The sequence below is a fragment of the Protomyctophum parallelum genome, assembly GCF_964188405.1.
Source record: "Protomyctophum parallelum genome assembly, chromosome: 1".
Taxonomy (NCBI): Eukaryota; Metazoa; Chordata; class Actinopteri; order Myctophiformes; family Myctophidae; genus Protomyctophum; species Protomyctophum parallelum.
Genome location: NC_139697.1, coordinates 68,702,393 through 68,729,316, shown reverse-complemented (window position 1 = coordinate 68,729,316; position 26,924 = coordinate 68,702,393). Strand labels below are relative to the sequence as shown.

The 26,924-nt window shown below is 43.2% G+C and overlaps 1 protein-coding gene across 1 annotated transcript in view; it reads right to left on the bottom strand.

The window, feature by feature from the left end:
• Window positions 1-595: 595 nt before the first annotated feature.
• LOC310865526 (RNA-binding protein Nova-1-like) overlaps window positions 596-26,924 on the bottom strand; it is a 36,081-nt gene continuing 9,752 nt past the window's right edge. The window contains exons 2-4 of the mRNA XM_083774673.1: window positions 22,939-23,082; window positions 9,331-9,497; window positions 596-8,856 (exon numbers count right to left, since the gene is read on the bottom strand). Of these exons, the coding sequence (XP_083630799.1) occupies window positions 7,837-8,856; window positions 9,331-9,497; window positions 22,939-23,082 (1,331 nt within the window). The 3' untranslated portion in view covers window positions 596-7,836. The remainder of the gene's footprint in view (window positions 8,857-9,330; window positions 9,498-22,938; window positions 23,083-26,924) is intronic.

Here is a 26,924-nt window from a genome sequence, read left to right as displayed (position 1 = left end):
AAGCGTCATGCAAGCTACATGGTAACTTTAGACACAGTCAGTGACCCTATTTGATGTGACTCTTTCATAAATTGGTTCAGCCTATAATCTGCTTAATTAGACATGGCTTTATTTGAAAAGAACATTTGGAGATTTCTTCTTCTTTTTTTACCTTCTGAAAAATGAGAAAATGTGAAAAGGTGTATAGGTAGGAGGAATGTTTCTGTGCTTAATGCACATGGATCAGTCAACTTAAAAGCATGGCAGTCTATAACATGTCTTAAAACACTGGTGCATTGTATGTATGCACTCACTAAATATAGCACTACTTGAAGGGTCAGAAATGAAAGGAACCGTGCACAGAGCTCGTGCAGAGCATGCATGGTAAAATGAATTATTTTGATGGAAGAGTGCTTTTTATCGTTCACAGACTATTCAGTGTGTGCTACGATTCAGCACTCTATAGGAAATTGATCGACTACTAGTGTGTTGGTCGTGATAACAGTATGAACATATGACCATTTGCTCAAATGAGACATAGTAGAGGGAAGAGGTGAAGAATAAAAGGAACGCAAGACAAGTGATGTTAAAATGAACATTTATAATGACTTTTTGTTGCCGTCGCAAAAATAATCTTTAAAAAACAATTCCATTATTAACACTGAAATGCTGACTTCACTGGTTGTCCACGAGTCATAAAACACAACTCACTGAATTTCTTTTACAAACACAGTACTACAGTTACATTAAATAGTCATTACCCTTAAATCTATTAATGAATGATGCTTGAAAAAAAACTAATAGAAACACAAATGACACTTAAAGTTCTCTCAGTCCCTCGCCATAGTTGCTGTTGTTTTTTGTTTTTGTTTTTCATCAACAGTGTATCATTTGGAAGAGAAACGTCTGCTTCCGAGAGGTTTCTCTGACAAAAGCAGAAAACAGACTGGCAGCATAACAATAAAGTTACATGAGCTAAAATGTCATACAATTAGGGTGATCTTTTGGGTGCGGTGGATGGAAACCATTTCAGTGATCCAACACTTAGAATGAAGGCTGGCTGCCTTTGGCTCAGTATGGAACTATTTGGCACGCTCGCTTGCTGACAACTATTTGCCATGAAAAGCTTAATCATTAGCACTATTCAATGTAATGGCACTAGACACTGTTCTCTCATTATTTATATTCAGAGGATATCATTTTAAAATACATAAAAATGCTGTCCTAGAAAGCCCTTGGGTTAGTTAACGTCGGACTTTCACAAATTCTCCTTGTCACAAACAGACAGAACAGTGATGATTACTGATATCAAAGAGAAATGTTTCTAATCCAAAAAAAAACATATTCCATACTCATATTCGAAAATATGATTTTATGCTGTCAGTCCATTTTTTTAGATGGAAAAACAGACAAAGAAAAATATAATCCCCAAAAGATATTTACAATGAAGCAAAACAAACTTTGCAAGGTGTTGTCAAGCTATTTCTTTTCTTCCTGTTTAACACTTTTTCAAGTTGTCAACCCTGCAGAACTGACTGAAAAACAATAACGTAAGAACAGTCTCATGAAATTCGACAGTAAGGTGGTGTAGAATATTCAACATTTTGAATGAGTTCTTGAGGATGGAAAAGGTCAACTATGTTCAGGGAGATTCAGAGGGTCAAAGACAAAAATGGCCTCAAGTCTGGTTGGCAAAAAAATCCTGTATTTCTCAGACAAAAGGGCTCAGATTATCTCAATCCATTTAAAGGGTGAATTCAGTAGCAGTCGCATATAACATTTAGGAATACAAATCATGATAGTGTATATAGGCTGAGAAAAAAAAAGACTTGGGTAGAAGAGGTTTTATGAAAGGCGCTTCAAGCCGTTTGTAACGTTTAAAGTCAGTCCTATAGCCTTCTTGTGAAAGGGCTCCAAAGGGGTTCGATGAATATCCACAAAACATTTGAGGTGGAAAAAAGAAAAGGCTTCTGGAATGATATCGTTTTTGTTTGACATTCAAACAAGAATTTGTTGTTGAGCAGGGACAACAGTGACAGGGGGTTGCAACACTAAATAATGAAACACAAATATTGCCTCATAGCAATATACTTTTGACATTTTCCTGTACTCAAATTTTATAATACCTTGACATGGCAGAGGCAAACATAATTTTGCTGGTGCCATTTTTGTCTCAGATATATTAGTAAGACCTATAGATTCTATGACTCCCAGCATTATGCAGTGAATCTATTGTGTTATTCGTTGCTTATATACCAATTGTATTTTATTATTAAAAGCACAAGAATATAAAAAGGGCGAAATGACACAGTCAGACCTCTTAGACTCTCTTAGCTTTTCCTCTTTTATCCTAAAAGATTTAACAATGAAGATACCTTGTCCTTGGACCTGTGCATATTTATTTACAAATATTTTGTGCAATAATTGACACAATCCTCTGCTGACAGGAATGTGAGGGAGGGGCGTTCGAGTTGAGGATGCAATGTATTATCTGTTATTGTGAGTGATATCCCAACCCTTTCCATCATTCATGAGACCCAAATAATCAGGGAATAAATAATAAAAAAGCAATACGAAAACATCAGAGCAACAGCAAAGAATGGCAGAAACTGTAGAAATTCAACATGGTTCGCTTCGTTTCACAGCAGATAAGGAGATGTTATTTGTAAAAAGATAGGACCCATTGATCAGTAAAGTGCATTTATGCAACACCAAAACAAACAGGATAATGTTGACAGCGAATCGGAAGTTGGTTTAAAACACATCTGGGTTATGACCGTGGCCCTGTTTGGCCTACCTGACTATAGCTGAAAAATTGTTATTGACATAGATATTTACTCTACATGTAGTTGACATTCCTGCCCTGAATTTACATTAAAAGACCAATAACATTCAACAGAAGAGTATATGGGTACATTCATAGATTAGATCTGGGCTTTCAAAGCTGTGGTATAAATAATATCCGAAAGAAAATGATGCCACAGGTTATATGCAATAAGGTTCAACCTGACTTTGACTAAATGCGTGTCTGATGCCTATAATAAAGCAAAACACATGGAGCCAATGCACTGAATAACATTTTCACGTTTGCTTGTTTCACATTTGTAGTAATGTTCCTCACTTTACCTAAATATTTAAGTATTTCTTTCTGATAAAAAAAAACAAAAAACAAAAAACGACTTGATTGATGGAAATTGAGGTGTTTTTTTTTTAGGGCCAACATGACAATAATGAGCTCCCTCCCAACGTACAAGAAACAACTTTTTTTTATATGAGGTGAGTAAACTTAAGTGCTTTTACAATTGACTGCATGCAGCGTTAATGTCTTTGAATGTTACGAGAGACATCTCGCAAATTTTAGTAACTTTTTTCCCCCCCATAATTCACTTTGATACCATGCAATAGAAGACGTGCAAAAAGATAACACCTAACTCCACAAACACATTTTTTTGATTGTTAATGGCTATGTTATGAATGCTTATAACATGTTATGCTTAGTCCATGCTGGCCTATAGAGACATTTGTGAAAAAACAGCAGTACTTAAGCCACAGGTCAAACAAACACACAAGGGATGCATGGAGTGTAAAACATGAATCCATAAAAATCACAATCTTTAACTCTTAATCTATGTACCTATGGGGTAAAACAATGCACAAAAAGGTATTTGTCCTTTGTTTTCTTAAGTAATGTATTTGATTATCTTTTCTTAACTTAAAAGACAGTGTTTGATTGGCACTTGATCAGCACTTCTAAACAAGTTATTGATATCTAACATTTGATCGCACATCTACAATTTCAGAAGCTGCAGAGGTCTAGTTTGGCTATGGTGTCTATTATTACTTTTACTATCTTATCGATACTGTATAGTATTCTATACACCTCGTTTTATGCTCCAACCTTTTAGAGCATGTTTCTAATCAACAGACCAGACATCTTTTCAACTAAAATATTTTGTATAGTTTACTTTACTTATCAAATAGCAGCATTTTCATAACTTACAAAAAGTACATGTAAACCTATTCATTCAAAATCTTAGTAATTTCAAAGGTTCATACAACAGACATAAAACACAAAACAGGACAACATGCTACTATATTGCTTCCAATATTCTTTACATTTTCTTACTGTCAAACTAAATCATCAATGACAGAAATATGGACACCACCTGTTGATGATGAGTCATCATAATGCACAAACAAATTGCGAAGCTAATCTTAATCAGGCTTAGTTGGCACTCTCATCATCCACACAAATATAACATAGTTCACATTGTATCAACAACGCTGGACTGCATTTGGACTACAAACTAGAATAGCTACAATAAAGTACATATAGATCATATGACATGACATATTGTATTCCACAGAAATGAATTCTTGTCATTTTTCAGATAAGAGGATATGCATAAAGGATGTCATTAGTTCGGCTTGAGGTCACAAACAAGTTCCTACCTTTCTCTCACTCTCTTATGCATTCTGTCTTTGCTATGTTTTGTTTAGAGGCCGAAGTACAAGCTAAGTTTGTTCAGCCAACAGACCAATAGTCGTTCAACTATTGTTTGCCTTCATGTTTCATCTTCTGTCAGGAAAGAAAGGACTCTTTCCCTTCCCTAAAAGGCCATAGTTCATGGTATAAACCAACCTTTCTAAATCCTACTTGTTCTTCTTATAGAGGGAATTTGATACTGTGAGCTAATGTTGCTGGTTGGTCTTGTGGGTGTCACAGTTTTGGGGGCAGGTGTTGTCTGCGCATTGTGGCCTTTTAAACTCTATGGCCTGGGTAAATATTTTTGTACCCTTTTGACCTATAGTGCATAACTCATATCAGCACAGCCCGCACCCCACACATTGGCAACCATGAGAAGACAAGACAGGAGGAAGGAGAAAGAGGGGGAGAGCTGAGTGTAGGAAGAAACACAGACAGAGATTGGGACATAAAATGGATCGTAAGAATTGTGGAAAAACAGTACATGCAGGGGAATCAAATGCTGAGAGGAGAAACATTAATGGAGGGCAGAGAGAAACAGTATTTGGCACAGCATATTGATCAGACTGCTTTGAAGGAGGATTCTCTGTAGTCAAGCAGTCTGGTTGCATCGATAAACTTCATGTTGTTTTGTGCTTGTATCTTAACATATGCTAAAATGTTGGGCAGTGAAACGTTATCTTTTCACTAGTGGCCAGATTTCATTTATGGGGCCATTCTGAAACCCTTTCAGATATATTGTGAAAGGAACATCTTCAATTAGGAAGCAAGGGTAACTGTTGCAATGCACAATGTTCGGACACAAATAATTAATTCCAACAATTTAACATTGTTTTCCTTGTGAATCATGAATTACAGCAATAGCTACTCCTTCAACTTCTCATAGAAAGTGTGGTTCTGATTTCAGATCTCTTGAACATTTTCAGCACCAACCCTCACAGCCATTTGTTTTGAAGGCTGATCATAGAGCTTGGGTTGATGGGGACAATTGGAGAGATGACTTTGGAGTGGGGAGAGGACCAGAATAAGATTATTGGACAATGCAAGTGCGGGGAAATGTGAGTATCTGGGATTTATATGATTATAGAACTGATCAGAAACGTCCATTTATATAAGTAGGTATAGCAGCTTTCTGCAGTGCAATATTAGTAAACAAATACATCTCAAGACATTAGAATATAAATGCTCTTGTGGAGATATTTGTTCTTTTTAATACTGGAAGATGTTGTGGGCATGTGCCTATATCAAGTATAGGTCAAATAGATAGGTGTATAGAAATGCACACATCCCACCAGGGACAGCCACACCTTACGTTGGGTATTCGTCATATCTCACAGTGCAGTCTTCTGAGACTCAGTGTACTCAGGGTGAAAACCATGGATAGCAGCATAGAAGCAAGCCAGGGTTAAATCTTTGAAAATGTGTTTTTGAAAATGTGTTCTGCGCAAATTAGCAACCCTGCGTTTGAAAAAAACTGTCCATAGATACAACGGCAAAACAGTTTTGCGATGGTTTTTTTATTGTGGTGTACATCCAATATATATACGTGAGTGTAAATGTTTGTTTCAGGGGAGATAGAACAGGCTGTCTGTAACAACAGCAGAATCCCTTTGTTTTAATGCAAATTAGAAAGGATGGTTCACAGACATCTGTGCCCATATCTTCTTCCAAGTGTCACTCTATTTCCCTCTCATTATCATATTAGTCTCCCAAGTATTGTTATGTCCTTAATGTAAAGGCAATAGTTTCTTTTGTTCACAGATATTGGTTCGTACAGCGTCGTTCTTTCATCAAAACATTTTTTTGAAATACTTTGTTCCTTTGGGAACTGTAGCTGTTAGATGTCGCTTTCAGCTGAAAAGCAGTCTGAACTACCTCTAGCTGTTTGCTATCTCAGGGGGCTTTACATATAACTCTCCAAGGTCAATTACTATAGAAAACCAATTCAAGAAAATTCCGTGATTTCTAGCGACAGGAACGTCAGGAAATAGAAGGGAATTGACATATCGTGACACGATTAAGTATTGACCATATTCGGGCAGCCATTTCACTCTTACATCATATTCAGAGGGGTAGGGATTGTGTATGATATGAGAGCAAAATTGCCACCGTGTGAATATAGTAAATTTAAGAATGGATTGATCACCATCACAAAATGTTGAAATCAAACCCATTTTATCAGTTGGAGGAGTTTAGTTACAAAATGCTTGGTCAACATTAGAATTTTTGGATCACATATAGGGAGTAATTGCCAAAAGGATTTTGATCTAGCCATTTATTTTCAAGGCGATAAAAACCTAAATCCCATAGCACCAAGAAAAGGGTTAAGCAGTGTTTTTTTTAATGTGGCTGTGTTTGAGTGATTATGCTAGCATGTTTCATAGTATCTGTGCGTTTGTGGGAGGATTTTCAATGTGTGTTAATGTAAAATATATTTGTACATTCCTGTGTGTCTCCGCTATCCTCTCACATTGATTATTTTAACCCCTGAACTTTACTCGCAGACAGTAACTGTGCAGTTCAGCCTGGGTTTGAATTATACATTTCTTTCACTGCAACACAATAGTTGATCCCTGTAAATAAAAAATAGCAATAGGCTAATATTGTTTTTACATTCAGATCAACCCGAATTTCACAGGTTTAAATAATCTACTTATGTTCGAATGAGATCATGTCAATAAATAATGGATGAAAATATAAAATACCCAAATTTTGGAACTTCAATTATGATATGAGCCAGAATTCAACATAAGTCAAAATAGATCATTAAAGAAATTAAATTCAGATTGCTCCCCCATAGTCTGAGATGAACTCAGGTGCTCATCAGAGAACTTTTCCCCTGTGAACAAAGCCTTTTGCATTGAATACAAAGAGCAAGGCTTGCGAAACAGCTCTGTTAGCTGAACTGGAACTTCAACTGACACTCAACTCACCGGGAGCTGAGGTTTGCAACTGAAAGATTTTAACAAAATAATACAATATAGAAGAAAAATAAAAATAATAAAACAGCTATGAGGTTTTGGAGGAGGGTGAAAACTTGAAACCTCACCCTTGAATCTGCAGCTTGGCAGTGGACCAGTTCAGCTTACTCTGATCACCGTCATCAAAAGGACTTGACACAAACTTTTAAAAAACATCAGGACGTCAGCCCTAAAAACACATTCACATATCACACACACTCATCTTGGTTGTCTCCCCCACCTCCTCCTTTTTGTGACTCTCTCACTTGATACTGAAATATTGAACAGATTTTTGGACGTTTCTTTCTTTTTTTTTTTTTTTAATTCGTCGGTGACCCTCTCTTGATTCCCAATCCACCTCTGTCTTCATCCTTTCTTTCTTTCTTTCCTCCTCTTTTTTTTTCTTCCTTTTTAGCCCACCTTTTGTGGATTGGTAGCACGCACGCCCTGCTCGTATGTGATCCGCTGGCTGATCAGATACTGGGCTGCTTGCGTAGCGGCCGGCGACCCTGTTATGGTAACTTTACGGTTCCGCGTACCAGGGATGAACTCTCCCTTTTTGGAGATCTGGATGCGGGCTCCCGTGAGCTCCTGATACTCTACCAGCGTTTTCCCTCCTTTTCCCAAGATGGCGCCGACCAGGTTCTCGGGCACGGCGATCTCGACCACGTCCTTGGCCCCGTCGCCCAGCTTTTCCGTCGCCAGCAGAGACGAGGCCATCAGTGGGGATGAGGCGTTTAGGTAACCATTGGAAGCCCCTGTGGCGGCAGCCAGAGAACCTAGAGAGAACCCGCCAAGACTCGCGGCGTGGTGGCCGGCACCGCTGGAAGCATCGCTAGCGTAGGAGGCTAGGAGGTTAGCCGCGGCGGCAGCAGCTGGGTTAGCACTGGCTGCTACGGCAGCGAGGACTCCAGAAGCGGCCGCGGGGTTGAGACCCAGGCCCAGGGTGTTAGTGTTGTAGCCGTAGCTGGCCAGCGTGTTGAGGGCTGAGGTGATGGCCAGCAGGTCGTTGCCAGAGAAACTGGCCATGGTGGCGGGGAAGCCACCCATTCCCGTCAAGCCGGCCTGGCCCAGGAGGCTGGAGGCAGTGGCGGCAGCGGCGGCCGCATTGGGCAGCACTTCAGCGGAGTTGGCGTATGGGGAGCCGGTGGGGTTGGAGTTAGCTACGGGGCCGGAGATGTTGGAATAGCTGATGTTGAGGCAGCTGCTGCTCTGGGGGTCCTCCTGGATCTTCTGCACGATGATCTCCACGGCCTTGCGGTTCTGCTCGGGCTCGCCACTGATGGTGACCACGCGCTCCTGCAGGTTGATGCCTTCCGGTTTCTGGGAGAGCTGCACCCAAGCCCCGGACTGCTCCATCACAGCTTTGACTGTGGCCCCGCCCTTGCCAATGATCAGCCCAGCGGTGCTGTTTGGCACGATCAATTTAGCCTGCAGAGAAATACAAGGATTCAAAACGGAGAGCGGAAAAGACAGAGAGGTTGAAGAGTAGGTAGAGAGAGAAAGAGAGAGAGAGAAAGAAAGAGATAAAGATGTCTTTCACTCATTCAGTCTACTATACTAGCCCTTACCCTACTCAGCGGTTTGCTAATCCCAGGGGTTTAGGCTGCAGCTGCCACCCAGCTCTGTCTAGCTATGAAAGACTGGAGGTAAAAATAACCCCATACCCTCACATTTTCCTGACCCCTGCCAGGCCTTTGGGTCATGGCCCACAGAACCAGATAGAGTGGTAACTAATAGACTAACATGCATTTTCATAATGTAGTAGTGACTGCACCCTCTCTCCTAAGCCTTACGTCAACACCGACATAAGTCAAACATTAACATACAGCGCACAATTTACCTTTAAAAAAAAACCCAAACATTGTCAGTGTCAGTCTTGCAACCACAGTGACGAAGTCTTACCTGTTTGACGCGGTCAGGGTTAACAGTGGTCTGGGGTTGTAGTATGCTGACTGGCTCCGTTTTCTGGGCACTCTGAGGCATCTCACGGACCTTCTCTGCGATGAAGTTGTGGACGCCATTGAGTGCCTCAACCGTCCCCTGTATCAGACAAACACGCTCTGTCGTTCCTACATGTCCAGAGAGGGAGAGAACACATAGCATCACACCTCAGATCAGTTAAAGTAACACGTCCCACATTGTACCGCTATCATCACACAGTAAAACCCTATGTTGGACACTGACCTGAGATCAGATTAAAAAAATGTCCGTTTGAAAATGACAGTTTTCCGAAAAAGCCATGTTTCTATGTCAGTCGTTTTTAAATCTTTCAAAAATAGCAGACCTACAAGCTCGTAGCGCGCCACCTGTAGATCTGCTATTCTTCAATAGCTAAAGCATGACATAATGCTAACACCAAAAGGGGTTCCCGCCCAAAATGTGTTAACACTTTTACCGTACAGGGGACAGACTAGCTCAGCCTTTTTCTTTTACTCAAGATCAATCAATCAAATCGATCAATCAATCATGATCTGTATTATATTCATATTATTAACGTTTTTTGGGCACACCAAAAAAAAAAGTCTCAACATTCTTTTACAAAGAGGCCCACAACTGCTCAGCTTATCCCCTTGCTTCGTCCATTTACACAATCAATGGGGGGAAAACAGCTGAAAGAAAAAGACAAGCTTGGGTTAGCAAGCCACTGGGGGGGATAAAGCATTCTTCTTCAATGACGTAACTCTTTCAGCGCTTTAGAACACTGAGCCTGTCCTCGCCTTGACTACACACATTTGTTCCTCTTCGTTCTGCGGCCACATTGACAGCCCTACTAACATTCCGTTGCCATGGTTAAGTGGCCATGCCATAGAAACAGGTGATCGAATGATCGTTGATGCAAAAAAACCTTGTATGTCCCAACATTGTTACTTTATAAGGAAAATGCTGTCATTACAAGCTCTTATTAATACTTTTATTTGGTTCAATATTCATAGAAACACACAAGACACACTGTCACTTTCACTCGAAAACATTTCAAAATTGCTACTTTTGTGTGACACTGTAGAATGACAAAGTGGGGCATTAATTTGCGAGGGGGTGTTTCATAAGGTTTCTCTCCGACGGTGACGTAATGCAACAGAGAGACCTTTTTTTGGTTGCATGTATGCTTCCTTTGTTTACTACCCCTCTTTCATAGCGCCGTCTCCCACCTTCTTATCCATTTCATTAAAATATGATATACTTGTGTGCCGTCTGACGACCACAGCCCTTCCGTTTCTTTCTCTTTTTTGCATTTGCAATTAGTAACGTTTTTGTTAACTTTTAACCCATTCTGGGAATGTGTTATACCTTCTATCTACAAGCTCATAGCTCATTACGAGGGGGGGGGGTCCCTGGAACAACATATTTTCAGATGGGGTTCCGTGGCCAAATAGCCTACATATAATTCTGGGGCTCCTTGACATGAAATAGTTTGAGAACCCCTGACATGGAAACACACAAAGACATTATTTAAATTTCGACGTCAGGCCTAAATGGGTTAAGTCAACATGGATCTCGTTGAACCTAATGAACCTGCGAGAGAAAAGTGTCACGCTGGCAATGTTTCCCATTAGTAAAGCAACTCATATAGGGAACCACCAGCTGATTCTGGCTTGCCAGATGGTTTCCAGCAACCCTGCATTTCTTCAGCTTGAGAATTTATCACCAGAATGAGGCTACATACATCTCCACTTACAGGATTAGGTAACATATATACACATGTATATCTGCCTTATAACCAGCTGCTTGTTTACATCTAAAAAAACTATTGAAATAACACCTCCTATAGTTCCCAAATGGACTAACATCACCAAAGAGATCATGTTGAACAAAGAGTGGCCGCATGGAATGAGAAAAAAACCAGAATGTAGAAATTCTGCTCTTTGACAGTCTGGAACGGTACATTTTGATTTTAGCCATAGTCTCTTGAATAGTTTTCATTTAGTTTTAGTCACATTTTAGTCACCTGAGATGTTTTAGTGTTAGTCTAGTTTTAGTCGACTAAATATCATAAGATTATACAGCATATGGGCGGTAAAAGGGACTCCATATACAGTATATGGGCGGTAAAAGGGACTCCATATACAGCATATGGGTGGTAAAGGGGACTCCATATACAGCATATGGGTGGTAAAGGGGACTCCATATACAGTATATGGGCGGTAAAATGGACTCCATATACAGTATATGGGCAGTAAAAGGGACTCCATATACAGTATATGGGCGGTAAAAGGGACTCCATATACAGTATATGGGCGGTAAAAGGGACTCCATATACAGTATATGGGCGGTAAAAGGGACTCCATATACAGTATATGGGCAGTAAAAGGGACTCCATATACAGTATATGGGCGGTAAAAGGGACTCCATATACAGTATATGGGTGGTAAAAGGGACTCCATATACAGTATATGGGCGGTAAAAGGGACTCCATATACAGTATATGGGCGGTAAAAGGGACTCCATATACAGTATATGGGTGGTAAAAGGGACTCCATATACAGTATATGGGTGGTAAAAGGGACTCCATATACAGTATATGGGCGGTAAAACGGACTCCATATACAGTATATGGGCGGTAAAGGGGACACGGACTGACAGTCAGTTTTGCCTCCTAAAATGTCATGCAAAAACATATTAACGTCAGCTGTATAAACTGGGCTTTTGTGTTACAAAAGACGAATTTGAGCGGACATAGAATACGCACATCGACAGGCTGGGTTCTGGGTTAAAGAAACGTCAGCAGATGATGGATTGGAGCCCCGTTTCACACCACATGGTACAAGAAAGAACGTCTTTCCTGTACCTGTGGGTGTGCGGGCTCCAATCCATCATCTACAAAAGAAACATTTGAAAACGTCCTTTGCAGCTACTGTATATGTACAACGTATGTACGTATGTTTTATAACATTGACAAAATGTGGCTGCAAAGACATCGATCGGCCCATCTCTGCTATATCGCACACCTTGATGAAGTCTAATACTTTGTTGCATGACAGTGTCAATTTCACCCTAGTCTCGTGCAGAGTAATATAGCAAGAGAGTGGCGACACTAGCGTTGACTCCCATTGTAACAATGGAATGCGGAAGTGCTCATTCTATCTCAATGGGATAGTTCCAGCCATAGGAGCAATGTTTGGAACTATAGCCCATAGGGCACCCGCTTTGCGGTGAGATCAAAGCGTGCCGCTACTCTCCTACTCTCCTACTCTCTACACTACGTCTTGTGTAGGCAGACAACTATTCCACAATCTACGAATGCGAATATAGAGTCTGGAACTACAGCTCCCGAAATCCGAGTAAGGAAAGCTGCCATTTCCGTTCACGAAAATACATTTTAAAATATCTTCAGAGCTTTTTTTTAATTTATTTCCTTTTCTGCTAAGCAGCAGGCAATATATACTATTTCTATTTATAATAGGATAAACGTGCGCGTCTGCGCGACTGTAAAGACGAAGGCTCCACTTCCGCTTTATGGTTTAACTCATGACAGCTCTTCCGTTGCTCCAGACTGTATGATGAAAGCATTTGGAAATTGCGAGAGGCAACAGTCTGGTGAAACGCGAGACAAATCTTGCCCAAATAACTGATTTTCCTGTCATGCAACAAAATATGCCATTTTGTTCATATTATTGGTACAATGGCGGGACAATGAATTTGTACAACAAATATAGGCAAAGGAAGAAAGCAGTCGGGGGTTAAATGCAAGCCACGTGACTCGAGTCAACTTGACCTACATAATTATTCAGTAAGAATTTAGAAATATTTATCAATGCATTTTTTCCAAGAGATGACATACAGGCCTACTACTTTTACAGAAGGACACGGGGTGATACTCTATATCTGTACTGCCTGCCAGCCATTCAGCCCAACGACCCATTTAATTAACTGAATGACTCAGCTGACCTAATAACGAGGTCTCTATTCAATGGCTATTGTGTGCGGCAAGTCAACGTTCTTCATTATACATCAGCCAAAGCACCTGTATACGCTTTACTGCAGCCTACAGGCTGTTGTTTATTCAGGTCTTAACTCCCTGGAAAACTCTATCATTTGTAAGATTTATCAGACAAGATCAATTGGCTGGTCTGTTCCTACTTAAGGAGCCTCGCCGTGGCCACGTTGAGGGAAATTCTTCCTCGAGAACAAGATATTAATTCCCGCTCTTGGAACTGCCATTACAACGTCGTGTATGATCTACTGTACATACTAGCATGCATTGCAAAACGCAAGACATGCACTCAAGTTGCAGCCACTACGTGTTTGTGTGCACAAAAACACGAGAGCTCCGTTTAGCAAAAGTGGCACACGTTTTAGGAAAGCTTATCCGTTAACATACCAAAAAAAAATGAATTGAACATGAATCATTCATCGCCTCACATGTCTACTATGTAATGTAAGGTTCAAGTTGCGGGTATGATGTCAGACCAGGGAGGGGGGAGGGGGGTGGTAAGAGAGAACAAACTAGAGAGAGAGGGAAAGCGAGGTAGAGGAAGAGAGAGGGAGAGTGAGAGAGAGGGAAAGCGAGGTAGAGGAAGAGAGAGGGAGAGTGAGAGAGAGGGAAAGCAATGTAGAGGAAGAGAGGGAGAGTGAGAGAGAGGGAAAGCGAGGTAGAGGAAGAGAGAGGGAGAGTGAGAGAGAGGGAAAGCGAGGTAGAGGAAGAGAGGGAGAGTGAGAGGGGAAATGGAGAGACAGAGACCATTTCATCCATGCAATGACCTGCATGGCCAATGCTGGCCAACCAGGACATCAACCAGGCAATCTGTGATAACTTGGTGCAAATGGCAAGTTAATTATATAAAGACATGAAAACCCTCATAATCTACTTTCTAGAATCTGTTCAGAAAAGAGACACCTTTAGGGGGCATTGTCCACAAAATCTATTGTTGTCCTGCCAGCCCCTTTCTTGGCACTCGGTATAGCCTATTATACCCAGTTTGTTGTTAAGTCACAAGTGCAGATTTAAAACCTGTGACTTAAGTCATTACCGAAATGAGAAATTAACCTACTATTTATTGCCCAATGTCAAGGCTGTGCCACTCCTACCTGTCCAGCAGATGTCCCTCTCGCCCCATGATATTCCCCGTCATCTATATGCCATAGAGAGCACCTAAGTCTACCTGGGTTGAGTTTTTCCCCCATTCTGAATTCCCATAGACTTGTTAAATACCGTCAAATAAGAACTGGGTTCCAAAAATAAATGATTAAGCCCGACGGTTTGACTCATATGCATATTAGGCATTTATAACTGACGGCGGGGGAAAACGCTAATGTTACTGCTGCCGAATTAGTAAAATTTTCCCCATAAACGGACTGTGTCAATATGAGTGACTATCGTAAACGATACAGAGCCACCTCCCTGATGATATCGCCGGGGACAAATTGTTAATTAAAAATCTTTTATATGAGATGATTCTAAGATGACCCGATGTTATTCTCCATAGAGAAATCACTTTGTGACTTCGGTACTCCATTATGTCTTGTTGTTAGCCTTAGTGTGTGAGAGCCTCGTCTACTGTGATCCGATGGTCCAGTCTTCCTGGTCTTGTCTGTACCCGTCCCTATATGTGTCCTGTTCCTGTATTCAGCCTGCATACTTTTACCACACAATTCAGTTTCATGGGTCTCGCTTAAAACATGACGGAAGAGGTTTTTTGGTTATGTTTTTTCATTTTTGTTAAATCACAATGCCACGAGTTTGGAGCAACCTGTGGAGGTTATCTGCCACACACAGCTCACTGTTTGTTCAACGGACTCCAGGCTGCAGTTTCCCCATCAAGGAGCTTTCCTCGATCCGCCTCATCCTGAGTCAACTGACACCTTTATCAACCAGGGTCAGGGGTGTTTTTCAAAGATCGGGCCCCTGCCTGGCCGTTACATGAGGTCCATGCTCCTGGGCAGGCCCTGTCCTGTAACGAACTGCCCACCATCTCAGAACTCAAGTTGCCCTACAGTACATCACAGAACGCAAGGACCCAAACAACTCATACCCCGAGCTGCCCAGCACCCCCCAGGACCCAAACAACTCATACCCCGAGCTGCCCAGCGCCCCCAGGACCCCAACAACTCATACCCCGAGCTGCCCAGTGCCCCCAGGACCCCAACAACTCATACCCCGAGCTGCCCAGTGCCCCCAGGACCCCAACAACTCATACCCCGAGCTGCCCAGTGCCCCCAGGACCCCAACAACTCATACCCCGAGCTGCCCAGCGCCCCCCAGGACCCCAACAACTCATACCTGAGCTGCCCAGTGCCCCCAAGACCCCAACAACTCATACCCGAGATGCCCAGTGCCCCCAAGACCCCAACAACTCATACCCGAGCTGCCCAGTGCCCCCAGGACCCCAACAACTCATACCCGAGCTGCCCAGTGCCCCCCAGGACCCCAACAACTCATACCCCGAGCTGCCCAGCGCCCCTCAGGACCCCAACAACTCATACCCCGAGCTGCCCAGCACCCCCCAGGACCCCAACAACTCATACCCCGAGCTGCCCAGCGCCCCCAGGACCCCAACAACTCATACCCCGAGCTGCCCAGCATCTCAGGACCCCAACAACTCATACCCCGAGCTGCCCAGCGCCCCCCAGGACCCCAACAACTCATTGTTAGCATCATACCCGTATTACCCATACCCGTATTACCCATCTGTCTGTCTTTTTTATGCCCGTATAAGGAGAGACTGTATCTGTCTGTCTCTCTGCCTGTCTGCAGATGTCATGGGCATATCGGTCCGTTGACGGTTCTGGACAACCAGACCTCCGTATACGCCTGTATGGGCATATCGGATCATCACCCCGGACACTACACTCCCTCGGGGGTCCTTGTCGCAATACATGTGCTCGGTCGTACATTTCTTGCGCTACGCAAAGGACAGTTACACTGAGATTTGCATAATTTATAGAAGTACTTAAGGAGTCCCTTGAAGGACGTACTGAATCTCTGTGTGTGTGTGTATGTGTGTGTGTGTGTGTGTGTGTGTGTGTGTGTGTGTGTGTGTGTGTGTGTGTGTGCGTGTCTGTTGATCTGAACATGCACTGGCTTCTCTGATCGGCTTCACGGATCTGATCGGCTTCAATTGGACAGACACGTGCGCGTCTGTCCTACACTGGACTCTCTCTTCTGGTGTTTCACTCGTGGTTTGGAGGTTAGGTTTAGGCATAGTGTGTGTGAGGTTAAGTTTAGGCATATAACTATATGCCCACCTGGGCGATACAAAGAAAGGGAGTCCCGTCCCACGCATACATCGAGCACAGCCCCGACCCGAACTGGTGTGAACCTGGCGTCTATAATCGCCGAAGCATGTTATGCAGAGATTACGCAGTTATCGGTGTATGAATGTGTGTGTGAATGGGTGAATGTGATGCACAATCTATGTAAAGCGCCTTGGATAAAGGCGCTATATAAACGCAACCATTTATATAAGTGGATAAATAGGAAATATATGCCTCTATATAGCTTATGCAATTCATATTTCCATGTGGGGGGGAGGGGGGGGGAGGTGCGTCAGCTAGGTCAGGAGGTAACAGGGGGGTGCATGTCCAAAAAGGCTTGGGAGCCGCTGGTCTAGGAGTTTTGTCGGTCTGTCTGCTTGTCTGTTAGTCCCTTGTTTGTCTGCCTGGCCATTAAGTGTGTCACCTCACCTGACTGCCTGTCTAGTAATACCTCACCTGCTGTCCTGTTACGTCTTGCTGTGCTCCAGTCATTACCTGTTCTGTCCAGTGCCTTTAATTCGGCCTGTCCGTTCTGTCCGGCGTTGCGCTGTTCTGTCCAGTGTTCTATAGACCCGCCCTGAGCTCCTGTCTGGTCAACACAATCCATAGTGCTCAGTCCCCCCACTCCTAGTCCTAACCACCAAGTCCAGGGCCCTGACATGATGACACCCCCACCCTTTTAGGGTGTCAACAGACGTCTCCCTGGGGGAGAGCTTTCTGTCACGGCCGTGCTGCTCCACCTGTCCCTGTAGATGTCGCACTCCCCCTCGTTATTTGCACCCTCATCTATGTCACGTCACCTGTGTTGGTTGTCCATTGTGCCAATTGTACTATAGTCTGTCTTGTTAGCACGGCCATTTTGTTAGCCCGTGCCTTATCGTTAAAAACCTTTAATTCCTATCCGAGTTGATCAGATTGAGATTTGGGGTAGTTACGATCTGCACTGGGATCACTTTTATACAGAGGGGTTAGGGTTAATAGTATATTTATATCCATGCTAACTTTATATTTCAATAAGTAAGTTTGAGTAATTAAATAATATCTTTAACACCCAAAATTCAAATCGGCGCCTGTGTCCTGTTCCTGTATTCAGCCTGTTCCAACTCTTTCCTGTGCTTGGGTCCATAACCGCAAGCACGGAGCAGCGCATGTTCGCCAACCTTAACGCATTTTCGCCAACCTAAACGCATGTTCGCCAACCGTAACACATGTTCGCCAACCTAAATGCATGTTCGCCAACCGTAACACATGTTCGCCAACCTAAACGCATGTTCGCCAACCTTAATGCATGTTCGCCAACCTAAACGCATGTTGGCCAACCTAAACGCATGTTCGCCAACCCAAACGCATGTTCGCCAACCCAAACGCATGTTCGCCAACTCAAATGCATGTTCGCCAACCGTAACACATGTTCGGCAACCTAAACGCATGTTCGCCAACCGTAACACATGTTCGCCAACCTAAAAAGCATGTTCGCCAACCCAAATGCATGTTCGCCAACACAAACGCATGTTCGCCAACCCAAACGCATGTTCGCCAACCCAAACGCATGTTCGCCAACCCAAACGCATGTTCGCCAACCCAAACGCATGTTCGCCAACCCAAACGCATGTTCGCCAACCTTAACGCATGTTCGCCAACCTAAACGCATGTTCGCCAACCTTAACGCATGATCGCCATTTTCACAATTTTTCAAATAATAGCAGACCTACAAGCGCGGCACTCGGTGCCGCGCTTGTAGGTCTGCTTTTTCAATAGCTTTTTTCAATAGCTTTTTCAATAGCTATAAAAGTATAACATAATGCTTTAAAAACACCGAAAGGGTTCCCAAAATGGGCTAAAACTATGACAACCAAATATAGTCAATTGTGGTTATCTAAATTGTACGCTGGTTGAAGTACTGTACAGCTGTGTGACAGGTGACAGATAGTGTGTCGATCCATGTGTGTGCTGTGAAATGAAGACAGAAAGGGGCAGAAACGGGACCCGAGGTTATTAATCTCTCCATCGACAGCGTTTTCGGGACTGAACGAAAAATGAACTCCATTCAGGAGCTTTTTTTGACTACAATTCCTTCAGGTGATATTCTTCCGTTGTTGGGTAATTTCCACTTTAACGGGGCGGGAACCCTTTCTTGGTGTTTTAAGCATTACGTTATACTTTAGCTATTGCAAAATAGCAGACCTACAAGCTCGTGGCGCGCCACTCTGTGGCTATTTTTGAAGAATCGTGAAAATGCGGCACAAATCTTTGAAAATTTTACATTATTCTTTCAGAAGACTTTTTCGACGTCAGCCCTAAATGGGTTAAAGAAGTGCATAAACTTCTGGAGGGTGTTTAGCAGTGTAAAACACTGTGGAGCAGAAATCTGCAGTAATTTAATTGGGAAAAAACCAAGGCCATTTGACCTTGTAACATTGTAACAAGGAAAGGGAAAGGGAAATTCATATATCCATTTTGTGCCTCAGACACAAAAGCTCAAAGCTGTTAACGTTGAGAGCTACACGGTAAGTAGCCTCGGAAACCCAGGCGTTGGCATTTGATGTTGTCCAGCAGTAGCAGAAGACCCCCCCCCCCCCCCCCAGAAGCAAAGATTTGAGTTTAAAAAACGTTCACTCTGAAAGAATATATATTCAAAGATTTGCGCCACATTTTCACGATTTAAAAAAAATAGCAGATCTACAAGCTTGTAGATCTGCTATTTTTCAATAGCTGAAGTATAACATAACGCTTAAAACACCAAAAGGGGTTCCTGTATAAAATGGTTTAACATAGTTTACAGGATTTCTCTAAACTTCTTGGATTTCTTGCGAATAATAATAATAATAATATCTACTTGACAGACTGCAGATTTGATTAAACAATAACAGCGCAACCTGTTGGCCATGTGTTCAATGATACAATGGACCACGAAACACATTTGAATAACCTGAGAACCTTTAAAACCTTTGGACCAATATTTCTATGACATCACAACTTGTTCATTTGTCAGGGGGCCGTACAAACATGGGTAACACAATACACCGGCTGGGCCAACAGCCAACAGCACAAAGCAAAGGGTTTGGGAGTTTTGTTTCCAAGACTTGAGCTTAAATCATGAACTCACAGCTTTCTTTGCAGCTGCTGAACAGTGTGCGCGTGTGCGTGCGTGTGCGTGTGTGTGCGCGCGCGCGTGGTGCGTGTGTGTGAATGATAGAGTGAGAGCTAGTGCACATTCATAAGTCTGTCTCTGTCACATGCGTTCGTGGATTTGCGTATGCAGTGTGAATGTGCAGCGTGAATATTGTGAATGCAAAGCATTCCAAAAGTGTGGGGGACTGGGGGGGTTTGTTATGAAACGGTTCCAAAAAGGTACGATTTTCACTGAAAAACAAACAATGTCTAGATGTTGTTGCATAAGAGCGATGCGTATACTGTACGCACGAGACTTTTTGCTCTATAACTCTCCGTGCTATCAGGAAGAGAATCTAACCGAAACTATGAGCACCGAAGAGGAAACTTGGCTTATGTTGGAGCAGCTTGAGTACAGCTGGGGAAGGGTCACGTCCATGGAGAGAGATTGAAACAGGCTATTTCTGGGGCCGCCCCGCGCCCCCGCCGCTGTCCTGTCCCCTCCCTCACACACAATCATGCATCATCCACACCCTTCACTATCTCCATGCACATCCATCTCAGTCTGCCACGGCACAGACCAGTCGTACAGCTCCCCATCAAGACCTTCAGATTCATGGTATCTCCACTTTACTCTGACGGATGGCGCGGCCACAGCGGTGGGTGGGCTTATTCTCCCGAGTGAGCCGTCACGGAACGGAAACCGAGGCGCCGCTGTGGAGGAAAATGGCTGCCGTTGGGCCTGTTGTTGTTGTTGTCACCCTGATCGGTCGCTGGGAGCGTGCCCCAGCCTGCTGCTGGATAAGTTGATCGGGGCACAAATTACATACACAGTACAAATCCAGAGAGTTTTGTTTTGTTTCACTCTGAAAGTGTAAAAGAAATAAATTGACTTATTTTGCATAATATATGAAAAGAAATCACACTGAAGGAAGGTGAGGTAATGGATACACACTGTCAATAAACATTGCGATTGTTATTTGGACTTTTCAAAAGTCATCAAGAGACATCGATATCACTAGGCCTCCCCTTCTCTGGAACCCAGTGCCTTAATACAGACCATTGTGCAGTGCATCGTAACAGTAACAGAACCCAGTGCCTTAATACAGACCATTGTGCAGTGCATCGTAACAGTCGCTTCAGTTTACTTTTGGTGGGCCCGTGTATACACCCAATCAAATCCTTGCCAGCAGCCTCGCTCTCCGAACCCCTTCTCACTCATCACGATAATGAGTAGGGGGTTGGGCATAGCAGGTGGTTGCCTATGAACACATACATCCACGAGCCAAGGAGAGAAAGTAAGGATACAACATCTAACTCCTTCCACATGTACCCTATGCCAGCAAAGTAGCTATAATTCACTCTCTCTCAGACACCCCTGGGCAATAGTGCAGGGATTTTTTTAGGTGTCCTCATATTGATGCGCATCTGGGCTTTCATCCTTGCAAACAAGAACGTTGTTGGAGAGGGGGCACGGGAGAAGATATCGGGAATACCCATAAACACGCTTTATACTTCTTCCACGGTTTGCCAGCAGTTCAGTCACGCTGCAATATATCATGAGTAACTCCCACAAAAAAAGGTCAGATTGAGAAAAATGCTGCTCAGTTTCCTCCTGCTGGTATAATGCTTCCTTTTTGTCATTAAAAAAAAAAAAACCTTAGAAATAATGACAGATTTCTTTCCACTATGACTCTGAGCCCATCTCGAGAAAAATATTTGAACAAGGCAATCGGCAACTTAACTGGTGCTAAATCACATTGCTTTATTCAAGTCAACGTAGGCTACTAGTACTGCACATTTCCCATACGTGCAGAAATGTAAATATAAACCTGCGTGGCGTCGGCCCAAATAGATCATTTGGTTCCAGCAGTTATCAAAGAAGACATCTGGACCTAATCAACAGCGAGACGCCCAGCAACTGTTATTTTTTTCAGCAGGTTGAAGCCTCCACTGAGCCATGAAGGACAAACACCCCAGACTTGTCTGCGACTCTCAGGCATTCCTCCTTTTCAGGGGACGGTGCTTCTGCATCAACCCAGGAGAGCCGTGACCTCCATCGGATGGGGTTCACTGAAATGGGCATGAGCATCGTTTCCAGGCTGCAGGTCTCTCTCTCTCTCTCTCTCTCTCTCTCTCTCTCTCTCTCATCTCTCTCTCTCTCTCTCTCTCTCTCTCTCTCTCTCTCTCTCTCTCTCTCTCTCTCTCTCTCTCTCTCTCTCTCTCTCTTCTCTCTCTCTCTCTCTCTCTCTCTCTCTCTCTCTCTCTCTCTCTCTCTCTCTCTCTCTCTCTCTCTCTCTCTCTCTCTCTCTCTCTCTCTCTCTCTCTCTCTCTCTCTCTCTCTCTCTCTCTCTCTCTCTCTCTCTGTTATCACAGAAGTATAGTTCCCCCCCCCCCCGAATGAAATGGTTTCAGTATAAATTGTAATTGTGTAATGCACCAAAAAGGACTACAAATGAACAGTGTACCAAAATGAACACGGCTATTATTTAAAGTTGGCATCGTGCCACAAGGACAGCCAAATTGAAAGTGGTATTGCCTGCGGATTTCAATGCTGCATCAGACAGCTGCAACAGCTAGAGATGCACGTTTACTCCGTCCAAGGGCACTATATGATAATCTACTTTAAAGAGTTAAGAATTACTCTGTGACTGAAATCTAACTGTAATAATTCCCCCCCTCCCCAAGTTAGGAAACGTGATGCCTCCTTATGCCATGGTGCTGGCCTTTGAACTAAGCAATAACTTAACCCATTTTTGGGGCGGGAACCCCTTTTGGTGTTTTAAGCACTATGTTATGCTTTAGCTATTTAGCTAATAGCAGATCTACAAGCTCATAGCGCGGCACTGAGTGCCGTGCTACGAGCTTGTAGGTCTGCTCCTTTTGAAAAATCGTGAAAATGTGGCCCAAATGTTTGAATATATTCTTTCAGAGCGTTCGTTTTTAGCTCAAATCTTTGCGTCCCTGAAACAGCATATTTTCAGACGGGGGTCGGCGGCCAAATACATATAATTCTGGGGTCCTTGACATTAAATAGTTTGAGAACCACCGACATAGAAACATAGGGTTTTTCAGAAAACCGTCAGGATTTAGAAGGCAATTTTGTAGAATCGTTCCCGGGTCAAAATGGGTTAATTTATAATTATAAAGTACAGTACATGTTTCAAACAATTTGGTAATTTGCGATTGTTGTTGGTTCTTTCTCACCTGGGTAGAAGTCTTTGGATTTGGACAGCTTGATGGTGGCACCCGTCTCTTTCTGCAGTTGTACGATGGTCTGGCCGCCCTTGCCAATTATAGAGCCGGCGGCATAGCTGGGGATCAGCACCTTCAGGAAGTACTCGCCCTCCTCTGGGGGAAACACACACGTAGAATAGAACAGGAGAGGGTCATACACACACGTAGAATAGAACAGGAGAGGGTCATACACACACATAGAATAGAACAGGAGAGGAAACACACACATAGAATAGAACAGGAGAGGAAACACACACATAGAATAGAACAGGAGAGGAAACACACACGTAGAATAGAACAGGAGAGGAAACACACACATAGAATAGAACAGGAGGGGAAACACACACATAGAATAGAACAGGAGAGGGTCATACACACACATAGAATAGAACAGGAGAGGGTCATACACACACATAGAATAGAACAGGAGAGGAAACACACACATAGAATAGAACAGGAGAGGAAACACACACATAGAATAGAACAGGAGAGGAAACACATACATAGAATAGAACAGGAGAGGAAACACATACATAGAATAGAACAGGAGAGGGTCATACACACACATAGAATAGAACAGGAGAGGGTCATACACACACATAGAATAGAACAGGAGAGGAAACACATACATAGAATAGAACAGGAGAGGAAACACACACGTAGAATAGAACAGGAGAGGAAACACACACATAGAATAGAACAGGAGAGGAAACACACACATAGAATAGAACAGGAGAGGAAACACACACATAGAATAGACCAGGAGAGGAAACACACACACACGTAGAATAGACCAGGAGAGGAAACACATACACGTAGAATAGACCAGGAGAGGAAACACACACACGTAGAATAGACCAGGAGAGGAAACACACACACGTAGAATAGACCAGGAGAGGAAACACACACACACGTAGAATAGACCAGGAGAGGAAACACACACACGTAGAATAGACCAGGAGAGGAAACACACACACGTAGAATAGACCAGGAGAGGAAACACACACACGTAGAATAGACCAGGAGAGGAAACACACACACGTAGAATAGACCAGGAGAGGAAACACACACGTAGAATAGAACAGGAGAGGAAACACACACGTAGAATAGAACAGGAGAGGAAACACACACATAGAATAGAACAGGAGAGGGTCATACACACACATAGAATAGAACAGGAGAGGAAACACACACATAGAATAGAACAGGAGAGGAAACACACACATAGAATAGAACAGGAGAGGAAACACACACGTAGAATAGAACAGGAGAGGAAACACACACATAGAATAGAACAGGAGAGGAAACACACACATAGAATAGAACAGGAGAGGAAACACACACACATAGAATAGAACAGGAGAGGAAACACACACACATAGAATAGAACAGGAGAGGAAACACACACATAGAATAGAACAGGAGAGGAAACACACACATAGAATAGAACAGGAGAGGAAACACACACATAGAATAGAACAGGAGAGGAAACACATACATAGAATAGACCAGGAGAGGAAACACACACACATAGAATAGAACAGGAGAGGAAACACACACACATAGAATAGACCAGGAGAGGAAACACACACGTATTAGAACAGGAGAGGGTCACACACACATAGAATAGAACAGGAGAGGGTCATACACACATAGAATAGAACAGGAGAGGAAACACACACGTAGAATAGAACAGGAGAGGGTCATACACACACGTAGAATAGAACAGGAGAGGAAACACACATGTAGAATAGAACAGGAGAGGGTCATACACACACGTAGAATAGAACAGGAGAGGAAACACACACGTAGAATAGAACAGGAGAGGAAACACACACATAGAATAGAACAGGAGAGGAAACACACACATAGAATAGAACAGGAGAGGAAACACACATGTAGAATAGAACAGGAGAGGGTCATACACACACGTAGAATAGAACAGGAGAGGGTCATGCCTCGAAAGTGGCTCCACACATCATAAATACTCTCTCTAAGGGTACTGGGTAGCGACATACATTGGTTGTGCAGTCGACGCGCTGTGATTGACAGCCTAAACCTAACCCTAACCGGGGCGTGGTTATAAACACAACGTGTAGGAATTAGTATGTAGCGTAAGGGTACCTATCCTATCCTGCTAAACCTGAAACAAGCAGAAAAATTCTCAATGGAAGCACGATATGATATACAGTCAGTTATGTCTTCCACGTGCAGAAGACAGACAGGCAGCTAATACACTGCTTGTTTCTGTATCCTTAGGGTGGGTAATATAGGGTCTGACGATTGTATATTCATGAACATTTGTGGGGTGGGGGTTCAAATGTGATTCTTTGCAGTCTTCACAGTGCCACATTTTTTTTATCACAGATTGGTGACATGTTCTGTATTCTGTCCCAGATTTTTTTTAGTGGAGTAAACGATGACCTCCTTTTCCAGCTTGCAGAGGTCTAATTTTAACTGTTTTCAAGGAGGCTTAGCAACCTCTGACAAAATACCAGGCGTTTGAGAAACAACCCAAGTCCCAACGAAATTAATATTTAAGAAAAATATGCCTAAAATCTTTCTATTATTCTGACCTGAGATCAGATTCTACAAATGTCTTCTACATCCTGACAGTTTTCTGAAAAAGCTATGTTTCTGTCAGTCGTTCTTCGATTTTTCAAAAATAGCAGACCTACAAGCTCGTAGCGTGCCACTCGGTGGCGCGCTATGAGCTTGTAGATCTGCTATTTTTCAATAGCTAAAGCATAACGTAATGCTAACACCAAAACGGGTTCCCACCCCAAAATGGGTTAAACTACACACTGAGTGACGGGGCCAAGTTCAAAACATACGACACATCTATCCAGTCCACAAATGACACTTGCATGAGAGATGGCAGAGTGTTATCCTGAGTGAATGGAATTAAGCGAGCACAGCATACGGGGATACGATCCCACAGATTTGTTAAAAAGAGTACGCTGCCAAGACAGTGTATAGTCCATTTTGAAAAGGGGCTTCAATGGCTTTACAAGGCTGCTAGCAGGCTTGTACTAATCAAGTGACTATGACAGCATGTCAAAAGAAATTGCGGCCGAACCGGTTTCTTCTTCCTTTCATTTGGGGAAAGTTCCCGTCCTCGTCCCGCAATGCTAATCAAGACGCAATCAGCGGCCAAGGTGAGCCACGACACCGTCCAAGAAAGCCCAATCGAAGTGAGCGTGCCCAGGCAAAGCTATCGGTGTCTTGTCTGGTCATGGTCATGTCAAACATGTCAAATGAATAGATCAAACCTATTCACGCACTATGACTCTTATTGAATGGAAAATATCGTACCCGTTGTATAAATTGTATGCCTTTGTATTGCTTGTATCGCACTTTAAAATGGACTATAGTAACCGTGGATGTCAAATATTTTCTTCTGCAAAGGTGCACAGATGCAATGACGTCACATTTTGGATCTCTTCAGCCAAGCCTGAAGGGGTGATGTCATTCCGCTGAGCTAAAACGTTAACGGAATTGTCCCGTCCCTTTTCCTTGTGTGTGCGAGGAGCTTTCTCAAATGACGGATGAGACCAATTCTGGTGTCGGACCGGTGTACTGCCAGAGCCACAGGGTCTGTGAATGTGCTGCCGCAACGCAAACCTCCGAGTCTCATGTAGGGTAATGAATGTGGGGGGCTTGTCCAGAGTCGTAGGGGAGGGAAGATGGATGGAGGAAGGTATAGACCGACCCCCGCGCTGAGGACTAACCTGTTGCCCGAGTGATGTACTCGTTAGATGCAGATCATGATGAACATGAGCACGTCGGCGACATGTGGGGATTTCACAGCTCACACGTTGAACTCATGCTCATGCCCTGTATTTCACTAATATGCCCATTTGTGTGGTGTATTTGTAGTACCTGCGGGTCTGCTTTGGCAAACAAAAGACATTATCAGTGTGGTCCTCCTGATATTGCACGATGGGCTTGTCTGT